General features: G+C 48.8%; 1 protein-coding gene across 5 annotated transcripts in view; it reads right to left on the bottom strand.

The window, feature by feature from the left end:
* DTX2 (deltex E3 ubiquitin ligase 2) overlaps positions 1-12999 on the bottom strand; it is a 68028-nt gene that overhangs the window by 24266 nt on the left and 30763 nt on the right. For all 5 annotated transcript variants that reach the window (XM_050929111.1, XM_050929112.1, XM_050929114.1 and 2 more), the window contains exon 5: positions 4001-4059. In XM_050929111.1, coding sequence (XP_050785068.1) covers positions 4001-4059 — 59 coding nt within the window. The remainder of the gene's footprint in view (positions 1-4000; positions 4060-12999) is intronic.

The raw sequence follows: 12999 nt of genomic DNA, 5'->3' as shown, positions 1-12999 counted from the left end.
CAGGCAAGCAGCAGCAGCCCAGACTGTACCAGCCCACCTACCCAGGGCACGAAACCACGTTTCCAGCTCATGCTCAAGTCCATGCCATGGTGAGCTCCTGGCTATTTTTAGCTGTGTTGGGCGGATTAAAGCGAGCGCAAGTACGCCTACCTGAGCAGCCCTCCGATTGCAACCCAGGTCAACCCAGTGACACCGTTAACTCTGTCTCATCACTGGGGCTCTTGGCGTCAATTTAACACGAGGAGGGAGCCAATTACTTTTGTATCCATTCATGACAAGTATTTATGGCCATGAGCTCAGCACCTTAGAACCAGGGCTCATATTACGAGGCTCAAAGAAAGTATTTCTGACTCTTTCTTTTACCACGTTGATCTACGTGGGGACGAAACAGAAGAAACAGCACATGAGGATGGGTCGTAATTTAAACTACGTTTTCCTTAAAGTTGGCTAGTGAGTGGCAAGAGCTTTTTAAGGAAGCAGATTTCCCACTGCAGGAGAGCGGCACATGCAAACTAAGCGTTTGTCTAGGAACAGGAAGGGTTTGTATTTTCAGAGCTACTCAGCAGGTTAGCCATGCGACACATACAGCACTGCAGCGGCACCAATGCATGTGCTCCAACACAGACTCTGTAGCTTGGACCAAGCCTTATATCAGCAGAGAGTTTGGCTGTGACACTAATTCCACTGACTCCAGCAGAGAATTTGGCTGCTGTTATTGGATCTGTGTTGAAATTTGAAAATCCACCTCCAGTGCAGTGCAGATCTTAACATGTTGTTTGTGCATACAAACTACATGTGTGTTGTAAGCCAGGTTAGCCTTACCTCTGGCAATGGTCACAGCAAACAAGGATCTAACTGGTCTCCCATTCAAAGAAATTCTTACTGTGCTGTGCTGTGCAAGGACTGAGGATGGGGAGCAGCGGTCAATAAAATTGAGTGTGGCAGGGGCAGCAGGTTGTGGGCATACAGGCTCTGGATACGTGAGCACGCTATAACTCGTCACTCTCTCCGGCTGCCAGTTTTTGTTCAAATGTACTTTAGAGTCAAGACTTGCACAGGGACCAGAGCTTTCCTTTGGACAATGGAGATCCTACACAGTACTGCCAACTCTCACAAGGTTAGACTGATATTGATCTTGTGATATTGAGGAATTTTTTTTCGAAGCCCCAGCCCCTGGAATCATGTGCATATATGAGAATCTCAGCTTGCATTTTAAAAAAAGATCACTCCTGACCTCCATGGTTATGGAGATTTAACACTGGAAACCAGGGGCCATGTGCACCTGAACGTATCAAAAACCAGAAGGTAAATACAAAGAACCCCAAAGTGTACTTTTAGTATGGTGCTACTTTTAGTTACAAGGCCCGCTTCAAACATCTTGAGGAGCATCTCTGACTGGTATCCAAAGCTCCGGAGACACCAGTCCATTCGTCCCAGAATATAACTAGTTTCCTAATGAATGGCCAAAATGAGAGATAATCCAGCATAGCTACAGATTTATTACTCTTCAGCAGCTGGCTAGCCTTAGTCTTGTGCCTGCTTTTTCACCCCAGAAGGGCGTCTCTCTGCACAGCCAACGATGAGCAGACTATTAAGATCGGTGGTACAGACCATCACTGAACTGCCTCTGTGAGGTTCTCCCATGACTTTACGGATCTCCAGTGACCTGCACAGCCCTTCCTGCTGATCCACAGAACAAAATAGTTTGAAAACCACGCAGTGGAGCTCGGGTGTCCAAGGAGGGGATCTTTGCCTTATCAAGTCATCTGAAGCATGAAAAGTTGGGGAATCAAGATCAACAGAGGCTTTTCAAGTTTCCAAAGAGAGGTCCTAAAGTTACCAAAGACACAGTAGCCAAATAAGATGGGAAAGAGAGGTCACCAATTAAAGGCTGTGTCAAGTAAAGCCTTGATGAAATTCAGCATTCCTGTCCCCCAAACTCCACTGCCTGCTGTTCTTCAGAGATGTTCCTAGGCATTTTCTTTCCTTACACAGACTAGTTAAGCTACCCACACTCTTCCTCTGTGACTCCTTTCACTGTCACGTTCTAATATAGATTTTCTGCTGAAAAAGAAAAATTGTGTCCTGCTGTAGCTCCCTCAGACCTTTTAAAGGCTGCTACACTGAACGAAAGTCAACATGGTGCTTCCGTTAAAGATGACCACCCTTCACCCCAGTCAAAGCCAGGCCCTGAAAAGATTCAGATCTAAACAAGAAGAGCATTTGCCTTTTAGAAGCTAGCATTTGCCCATTGATCGCGCCCTAGTCTGAGCATTTCTGGGCTCCAGTAGTGCAGCGTGCATCTTGTCAGTTGCTTTACATATGATCTCGCAGACCTTGGCCTCATTTTTAAACTAAAGAGATTTTAAAAGTTTTAAAATTCCCATTCCTGCACCCCCTGCCTCCAACAAGAGAAGAAGAATTGATTGCAAAAGTGACTTTTTAAACAAAGGGGGTGGTGAAAGGCTGGTGCTATCAACCGGTTATCTCCTGGAGTTCCTATATTAAAGCATGCCATCGAATGAACAATCTGTTCAAGTCCAACCGCCTCTTCCAAACTGAGAATGGCTGACCCGTATATGGAACATACCAGGAGCCGGTTATTAATATAGCTTCGACTCAACAATACCTTTCAGCGCATGCTTTGTTGAATCTGTATCTATATGGTTAACCTAGACGTGCCTATAGAATGGGTCCATTTGACGTGTCGCTGCAGATAGTAACAAGCCAAATTCAGAGCACGTATAAAAGGTGAAACTCCACTGAGGTCAGCCACTTACACCAGGTCTGAGTCTGGCCCAATGTCTCATGTGCATTAAGTAGGTTTGAGAATTTTTAGCGGAGGGAGGGATCGGTTTGGCAAAACATTTCGATGATTTCCAATATGTCATTGCTACGACTAACTGGACAGCACTAATTGTGCACTAGGCGCTTTCTAGATGTACAAGACAAGGACACGACTACAGACACGGCCCTAGTGCTGGAGGACGGACACACCCAGGTTGTGGAGTATTCGCCTCAGTAAGCTCCCCCACTCAAGAGCCTACAATCCAAACAAAGGATGGGAGTTGGAGAGAGGAGTGGAGGATGTTCTGTTATGTACTGAAAGATGTCCTGCCATGCAAGGGCAACATTGCACAATACCATACAGGCCTTGTGGCCGTTCTGTCCCAGGACAGCAACACTGTATTGTGCTATTATTAAAGTGCATGGACTGCATTAGTATGCAGAAGACATCATGTGATCAGCAGAGCATCCAGTTTCAGAAGATGCCACCAAACTACAATCCCAGTTGCTGTGCACTAGCTGAATTAAGAGACGGTAAACATACCGGCAAGCTTTCCACCCTCTGGGACACAGGCAAGCAGTGCTTACATTGCAAACCGCATGGGTGTGGGATCATTATCCAGACAATGCCGTTTAGAGTTGCAGGCTGCAATTCTACCCTGAAAAGCAACTATGTAAAAATGGATTCCTCCTTCCCTAACAGATCTGAAACCTGCGAGTATTCAGAGTCAGAGCTGCAGACTCCAAAGACAAACGTAAGCTCCTCATACTTACTCCTGCAGGTACAGGAGAACTCATGCTTCATCTACAGCATTGCTAACCAAGTTCCAAACGCTTGACTTCACAGCTGACGCTACAGTGCCCGACTTCCCCTCTCTGTCAGCCTTTGCCCTTCTAGGTAACAAGTCTACACACTGTAGCATTGTGGAAAGACAAAGGTGGGACCGTTCCCACCCTATTTCCAAAGCAAGGAGAGCAATACAAAGCCAAGTAGGTACTTACCGCAATGTGGTTGAAGAAAAGCCTACCAGCCTCTGGTGTGTGCATTTTCTATACGTTTTCAAATACACTAGCTTTATTCTCTATCCTGTGCCAGGCTCTGTCTACATGACAGGACACTCTAGATTCTGATCAGAGGCTACGTGAGGAAGCAAGTTACAAAGGAAAGGAAAAAACCTAGGGAGAAAACAAGTAATCGAGGAGGAGTCATTACCTGCCAAAGCTTGGTTCACTTTGCTGGGCTTGGGCATCTCGACCGGCAGATTTGGGACACTGGGGAGAAAAAAAAAACAACAACAAAATAAAATGTTTAACATCGCCACACGGATGACAGACAAGATGGGGCAATTCAGCAGCACGTGGCATTCTGGCCAGTGGCCACTGAGAGAACTGCGCTTGTGTTAGTTGCATTTTCCCATAGTACCTAGTAAAGTCAATCGCTGCAGAATTAGGTCTCTGGTGCAGACCAAAGTACAGCAAGGGATACAGCGAAGGCAGAAAGGCATTAGACCTTCCCGGTGACTTGCTGCACTGGTGGTTGATGCTAGTGAAAATAAAAGCAACCTCACTGCAAAATACCACCAACTACTCTCATAGAGTGACTTGCAGCAGCAGATCTCAAAGCACTTGACAATGGAGATGAGCCCCATTTTACAGATGGGGAAAAATGAAACACAGGGAGGTGAAAGTCGCAGCAGAAGTCTGGTGTGAATCCCAGTTCGAGCACCCTATCCACTGGACCCAGGGGCGGCTCCACGCACCAGGGCACCAAGCGCGTGCCTGTGGCGGCAAGCCACGGGGGGCACCCTGCTGGTCGCTGTGAGGGCGGCAGTGAGGCTGCCTTTGGCGGCACGCCTGGGGGAAGTCCGCCGGTCCTGCAGTTTTGGTGGCAATTCAGCAGTGGGTACGCCAAAGGCGTGGGACGGGGGACCTCCCGCAGGCGTACCGCCGAAAGCCGCTTGCCTGCCGTGCTTGGGGCGGCAAAATACATAGATCTGCCCCTGACTGGACCGCATTGGAATTTGGGAATGGGAACGCAATGGGAGGTCCAAGAGACCTAAAGGAGTGAGGTGTCCAATTTCCCTTGAGTCTGACCACCCCGCTTGGAAAGCCCAGCCTAGCTCCTTTGGGAATTTGTTGGGGGGGGAGGTTCCAGCGGCCTGCAAGGGGACAGAATTTCAAACCAAGGTGAATTTGAGATACCTGAACATGGGCTGCAGAAGCGTGTTCTGCCGCTGCCGCTTAGGAAGGAGAGCGAGGGCAGCAGATTGAAAACACACAGAGACAAGAGGTCACAGCAGGAGGAAGAGGGTTTGGGTTATGTGGAGCGGGGAAAGGAGACCAAGGGCTTGTCTACACGGACAGCAAGCCAGAGTGTGAATCTGCAGCACACTAGCTGGCCACCAAGTCACGTCCCGTGTGGACCCTGCTATAGCACAGTAGATTCACACCCTGGCTTGCCGCCTGGTAGCAGCCCATGTAGACAAGCCCATATAAATGGAAAAGGAACATCCAACTCTGATGTTTCATGTACTGGGGTTGTGAGAACACTTCAGTCTAAGATGGAGTATTAACCAAGGAGGACTGGTAGCTGTGCTCTGCAGCAGTGAGATAGTCAATCCCAATTCACTCAATGTAAGATAGGAATAATCATGTTTTACACTTGCACAGTGCCTGTCACCTCAAAGGAACCCCACAGGGCACCACAAACTATACACATACAAGACTACTGAAATGCAGCCATCTCTGGGGTGCAGGGAAGAAAGCAACAGGCCAAGCACACAGCACAACGGAGGGGAGGGGCAATTTTGCACAGGATATTAGAGCAAGAGAAGTGGCAGCACCACTTTTACAAAAAAGCAAAGGCCCCGGGGTCTTTGGGCTCAGATTATTAAAGTGGTCTAAGGGCTCTGGGACAGATGGACCAATCCCCCCTCTCTCCCCACATGCCAAAAGTAGCTTCTGTTTCTAGGTCAAAAGAGATGAGATCGACCGCCAATAAAAATCAGATTCCAAATATTGCACAAAGCAAGTTCTCTATTAAATAACTTTCAATACCCACTTTCCTGTTTTCTCCCCCCATTTCTCCTCCTACCTGACATGCCTTGAGACGCACTGTAACTCAGACAGAGGTTATGGGCTCGAGGCAGGAATCCACTGGCTGAGGAGCTATAGCCTGCAGAGTGCGGGCAGTCAGAGGAGAGGATTATAATGGTTTCTTCTGGCCTTACGAATTTGCATCATGGTGTTTTCCCAGCTGGCTATTTAAGTGGCTGGGTTTTCCCCCTCACACTAAGCTGTCCAGAATTTCGCAATCTTTTCAAGTGAGACATCACTTCACTGCTCTCTCTAAGGGCGTGATCCAAAGTCCACAGAAGACTCTGGAAGGGCCCCAAGGGATTGCCAAGGGCTTAGATTAGACCCTAAAAACCATTTCATTCTTCAAGACATTTCTCTTCTGATTTGGCCTCTTCCTAGCAGTTCTCTTCTTGGTGTGTTTTAATCTCTTTCCTCTCTAGCCCGATCTCTTCCCACGCCCCGTTTCTACCCTCCACCATCACCACCCTCCTTGGTCACCTCTCAGGAGCAGAGCCACAGGGAGGATGCATCTCGCCCTCCAAACGCAATGAACGTTTTCGAGGCTCAGTGAGCGAAGGTGAATTTGAGGATCGCTCTACCAACATCAATGAGCTGACAAGCCTGAACCAAAAGGGCTCGCCTCCTCCCTCCTGAACACCGCACAGGACAGAGCGACGTCCTACCCGGAAGATCTGTTCTCTCAAGTTCTAAGCTTTGGGTCCGTGATCCCAGCAAATGACTGCTGGAAATCCCCCCAGCTTCACTATTCTGGGTGGAGCTACCTCCACGTTATTACACACACACACACACCCCCAACAGCTAGCCAGTTCATCCCCTGCCCTGAGTGGAGAGTTGCTGACTCTAGTGCTATCCTTCTTGTGGATGGCAGAAAACACTAAAGAATGCAACCAAATCCTTGGCTCTGCAGGGAAGGTGGGTGGATAAGTGAGGCTCTCTTACAAGGTATGCCTTCAGAGAATGACACAAAAACGGCATAGCTCTCCTCCCCGTTTGCAAGAGTACTAAAAGCTTCAGAGAGGCCTCTACAGATGAGAGAGAGCAGCAGAGGTGCCTCATCTATAATTCCTCATAAGTGCAACTTCAATGGTGGTAACAACATTGGAAGCTCAAGAGTAGTAAGGCTCAGGTGTTTTTACCACCCTGTACTCGTGGGCACTGGTGGTGAACTGCACGTCCCATTTTTGCCAGCTAAGGAAAGAGCAAGTAATGCAGATACCAGGCATCCACTAAGTACTTGTACGGCCCACATCGCCAGAGTAGCTGAACTGGCGAAAGCACCACTGCCCCCTGCAAAGCAGAAGCAAAATCCCTCAACTGGAACAAATATATTGAGGTTTCCTGTCACTGCTACACTATATAGAAGGGTGGAGCATTGGGTAATCTGTGCTCAAAATGTGCACCGGACGCCCACAAGGACAAGCACACAATCTCCTGTGCCTAGTGTGTATTTTTTCGTTAGGGTCACAGACCCGAGCCTGGTGAAATGGAGGGAAGTGATGGGTCCTCTTGCTGGGTAGACTCCTCACCATATGGTTTTGCGGGTATATTCAAAGCCACAGTACAGGGTATAAAGTTTTGTGCCAATGAGTCACTCACCAAAGACTGACCCTAGATCCGAGAACCACAGGGCAAGCCAGCTGACCAAGCTGCAGCAAAATGAATTGAGAGCATTTTGTCATTCGGCTACATGAGATGTTAAGGAGTTGGGCAAAGGGGCAGAGCCTGAGACTCCTGCTGTTGCTACCATAAACGCAGCTACAGCAGAAGTAATATTTTTGGGGGCAGGAAACGCCCCTCAAAGACTCCTCTCATCTGCTGATATAGTCAAGCTCATGGAGCAGTATTTCCCTTGGTCCATGTTTCCGACAGATGCCTGCACACCAATGTATCTCACCAGACTTCCCAGACACTTGTCTGAAGCTGCACGAGAAAGAGAGGCCTTGGCGTGAGATTACTCACTGTTATGTCAGCGGCATCTTTGTTTTAAGAGCCTTTATTTTAAAGCCACTCTCTCTACCTTGGCACAGGAAGAGCTGACTGGGTTTGACCCAAACTAAGTAGTTCTGAACAAGTAAAGCATCTGCCACACATACATGCTCAAAGAGAAAAAGGCAGACATGACAACATTGCTGCATCACCTTCCTTGCAGGGACAAAGGCGCCGGGGAAGAAATCAGACCGTCTTTGACATCCATTTCGAAATGGAAATGTCCGCAGTTGCCTGTTTAGGACAGAGTGGATTTTACTCCCATGACACCAGAGTGCAAACGACTCTGGACAACTCACACTAACACGCCTAAAGCTTGGGGTTTGTATCACCCTTTATCCAGCCAAAGTTCTGCAGCCCCCATCACCACAGCAGCTGAGCCCCTCCCTGTCTTTAATGCAGCAACCCTCACAGTACCTCTGTGAAACAGGACACGTTCCCAGGGAGGGGAAAAGGTGAGTCAACCCCCCTCACTGAGGCAGCCCTTGCTAAGGTTCAGGACACAGGCACATCCCTAAAGCAATACCCCTCTAAAGGATAATTAAGCCGACGTAAGTCCCCATATGGACAGCGCTAGGTTGGTGACAGAATTCTTCCATCAACCCAGCTATCGCCTCTCAGGGAGGTGGATTACTGATGCGGATGGGAGAACCCCTCCTGTTGGCGTAGGCAATGTCTACACTCCACTGGAATCTGACCCATGTGTTTCTAACCGAAACAGTACCAAGCTGGGGAACAGTAAAGTTTAAAGCTTGGATTAAAACCCCCAAAGTCAAATAACTCCAAGGCCTTCGGAGTACAATAATTCTCTTATGTTTTGCAGATGCCTGATCATTTTGTACCACCTGCCTGAACAAACAGCTGCTCGTAGAGTGATGGTGGAGGCCCATCAAGCAGAAGCCTGAACAGCTGCAGAACTGTGTTTACCGTGGCACAAACAGGAAGAATTCACTGCAATAATTTACCTTAAAGTGCCTTGGCTATAATGGGGACATGACATGAAACATTGTTTTAATGGGAACCGTAACACCTAGCTCTTTTCAGCAGTACATCTCCAAGCACTACTCAAAGGAGGTCAGTAGAATTATCCCCATTTTACAGATGGGAAAACTGAGGCACAGAGCGACAAAGTGATTTGCCTGAGGTCACCCAGCAGGTCAGTAGCAGAGGCAGGAATAGAACCAAGGTCTCTTGAGTCCTAGTCCAGTGCCCCATCCACTAGGCCACATTGCTATGCTGTAAGTACACTGAAGTTGAGGGAGGTTTGACTCACTCAAACTAACCACCTGAGCTCAACCCCAGGGGGCTGGGCAAGCTTTGACTTGTGTGGCTAGCAAGGTGGTGCAGTGGCAATAATCAATGGGCTGTAATGAAAACTCTTCCCACCCACCCCTTAGTAGCCGGAGAAAACTCCTCATGTACCCACCCAGCTGGTCTTCTGTCCATGCTCTGAATAACTAGAGCTAAAGCTGCCGATGTGAATAAGGAAGCAACAGCACGACAGAATCACTGAGCTTGGGAAAACTGTTTCTACAGAAGATCTGTTCCTCTTTTCGCCAATGTTTTAAAGGTTGCCCAGGCTCTCTCTGCAGCACTCTGTATTGATCTATTAGGATGCAAATGGCCATGCCTGACCTGATTCTGAACAAAAGAAACCAGACTGAGCACAACAAACCCAGCTCCAAAAATACATTTCCTGCTTCAGACTGGCCCAAACTCACTGTTACTTGTGTTTTTACAGAGGACACAGAAGTTATCAGATCTCACTCAAGAGAGACATTTTGTGTTGTGATACCCGGCCACATGGGGATGTCTACACTCCAGCTGGGAGGTGTGTGCCCCAGCCCGGGTAGACAGATTCGCAATAGCTGCGCTCAAGCTAGAGCCCTGAAAACAGCAGCATGGATCCCCGCCCAAGTCAAAGCCTGCCCAGCCCCCTGGGTCTGAGCACAGGCGCATAGCCCGGGACTGTGCATGCCGCAACAGCCACACTGCTGTTTTTGGCAGGCTGGCTTGAGCGAATCAAACCTCCCAGCTGCATCCATGGATTGTTAACAGTTAATCCTGAGCGACCTCAGGAATAAAATCACCTGCTCACGTGAGGCCACATGGCTGGGTACATAGCACACAATGAAAATTCTGGACTCCCATTTCACAGAATTATCATCACACTCGCTAGATTTCTTTCGGGTTTTTTTTAACAAAATGGGAAACAATAGAAAGTGGTTTGCTATTCTTTGTATCTCAGCTGAGATCAGGGCTCCACTGTGCTATGCAAACACAGTGAGAAAGTCCCTGCCCTAAAGCGTTTACCTCCTTGTCTACAGACAAGACAGGTGACTGGTGGGCAGGGCCGGTGCAACCATTTAGGCAAACTAGGCGGTTGCCTAGGGCGCCTAGTGGTTGGGGGCGCCTAAAAGTCCCCTCAGGTGAGGAGGTGGAGTGGAGGCGAGCTGAGTGGGGGGCCGCGCGGGGAGGGCTACCTGCAGTAATGGGGTGGGGCACACAGGGGAACAGCTGCCTGCCTCAGCTTACCTCCACTCTGCCTCCTACGCTGAGCACACAGCCCAGCTCTAAGTCTCCTCCAATCAGCACCGCAAGCCTGGGTGGGGAGGAGAATTAGAGCGGTGCCGGCGTGCTCAGTGGAGCAGGCAGAGCTGAGGTGAGCTGGGGCGGGCTGCCCAGGCAGGGTTAGCTTCTGTAGGGGGAGGCCTCCCCAGGCAGGGTTAGCTGCCGTGGGGGGACAGGGGGTAGAGGGCTTAGCTGTCGCGGTGGGGAGGGTATCTGCTGCGGGGGGGCTGAGTTAGCTGGGTGGGGGGTGCAAGGTGGACGTTTCGCCTAGGGCGCGGCCTAGGGCGCGAAACTTCCTTGCACCGGCCCTGCTGGTGGGAGGGGAAAAAGAGAAAGTTGCAGAGCAGGAAGAGAACCCAGCCCTGATTCCCTCCTCCTTGCCCTAGCCACTATGCCCTGCTGCTTCTCACATGGTGCTCCACCCTGACAAATGCTGAACATCTGCCCACCTCTAGTAAAGTCAATGCAAATTGTGGGTACTTGGCACCACACCCATAATCTGCAAATACTGTGTGTGTGTCAAACCACTGTAAACTCACCCCCCTTTGATTTTTAAACACACGCAAACTAGCTGACAGCTATGAAAGCCTCCTGCCACCACATGCTGCTGAACTGAACATTTGGGGCCAGAGCTACCCTTGGTTTAATATCAGTCACGTTAATGGAGTTACACCAGGGATTACGTTGGTCCGCTTTATAATTATTACATTGTCGACCAGCTTCCCGCAGCAGTGTTAGATCTTTCTTTATTACATCAAGGACGCTTCTTACCAAACTTCAGCGATTTATTCCTCTCCGTAATTAACCAGTGTGATGCAAAGAGCATTACTATGCTGTGGATCCCATTGCTTTGAAATCCACCCTTTCCCACTCCTGGGGTTATCTTCAGAAAGCAGCCAAGCTTCCAACAGGCCCAGGGCGCCAGCATTGTAAGGTGCTGACTGTACTGTAGTTTCTTGCTGCTACACATCCGGCTGGCAGTGGGAATAATGAATACACCGTTCTTACGGAGAGGTGTTGCAGCTGCCAATTTCAAAGTGCTTTGCAAAAGAAGGGCGGCGTCCCCACCCCCATGTTACAGATGGGAAAATAAGGCACCGAGAAATGAAATGACTCCCAAAGGCAACCCAGCGGGGTAGTGGCAGGGCCAAGAATGGACCTCCCCACCCCCGTCTCCTGAGTTCCAATCCAGTGCCCTACCCATTGGGCCACACTGTTTCCCTCTGTAATTAACTTGATCTAGCAATGATTCAAGGGACTCAGGAATTTCATCTATCTTTGAAAAACGTGTTGAACCCCTCTGCACTGCCCAGGATAAATGTAAAATTAATGCATTTCGTTCACTGCTCCCACTGTTGCAAAAGAGCAGACCCCCTGTTCAAACCATATTCTAACCTGCCACATTCTTGCTGGTGTAGAGAGAAATACACATTATAATTGTTTCAGACCTAGGTATCCTCCAGGGGTGACACATGGTTGCAGCTCTGCCTATTTCTTAATTCAGTTACATTCAACTAAAGCTACACTCATCTATGGCCACTTTAATTCTGAATATGAGCATCCACACAGGGGTTTAATGTGATTTCACTAATCCACTTAAAATTCACTCATATTAACTTTCCCGAGAGCCCCCCTCTCCTTGTGTACTCAAGTCTTTGGACAGGAAATACCCAGAGATGAAAGGAGGGCAAACCTGTTCATTGGGTGGTTGCTCTGGAGACCTAAATCTCTTCACTGCCCCTTGTACACACAGGTCAGCGTCACAAAACCCAGAGTCAGAACTGTCATCAGACCAGTTGGGGCTCTGAGCGCGGACTCCAAAACTGGCAAGGGTACGTCACAACGGAGATGCATCAGCAGAGCTCTGTGCTGGAAGCTCACCCAGACACCCAGCTCTTGCCAGGGTAATTAGTCCCTTATGTTCACTGACACTGAATCAGCCACAAACAGTAACATTTCCCTGAAATGTACAAGCGACAAAGGAGGAGACCCATATGGACTGTGAGGGAAGAAAAGAAGAAACATTTTGCGGAAACAAACCTTAGCTGAGGAGGAAAAGGGGAGGACGGGGAATCTAGAGTATAAAGTAACCCAGGAATGTCATAGCTAGAAGTAAAATGAAACACACTGTGAGAGTCGGCTGCTCAGGTTTCCTCTAATACAGGGGTATTAGAATATTTTCTGTTGGAAAATGGAATTTCACAAGCTGGAGAACAGAACCCCAGACAGGAATAATTAACTGGGCTTCCGACTCAAGTCCATCACGTGGAAAGAAAGGGAGAAGCCATCCAGGGCTCTGCTCGGGGTAAAATTGTCCCGTTCACAGCTTGCCTTTTACATTTGCTGCTATTTCAGGCCCAAATTACCCTCACTGTCCCCCTTCTAGTTGAATCCCTATGTGTAGGGTCAGACGGGGGAGGGAGAACACAAGAAAACCCCCAGATATTCAAAATCCAGAGTGAGGAGGATGCCACAAGACATCCAGAAACATCCTCTGACACAAAGAGTTGCACGGCCATGCTTTCCTGAAACACAGGGTCTCAGCTTGCTCCTCCG

Source organism: Gopherus flavomarginatus, chromosome 19 (assembly GCF_025201925.1).
Source record: "Gopherus flavomarginatus isolate rGopFla2 chromosome 19, rGopFla2.mat.asm, whole genome shotgun sequence".
NCBI classification, from domain to species: domain Eukaryota; kingdom Metazoa; phylum Chordata; order Testudines; family Testudinidae; genus Gopherus; species Gopherus flavomarginatus.
Note: the sequence above shows the minus strand (reverse complement) of the source record. Positions and strands in the feature narration are given on the sequence as shown.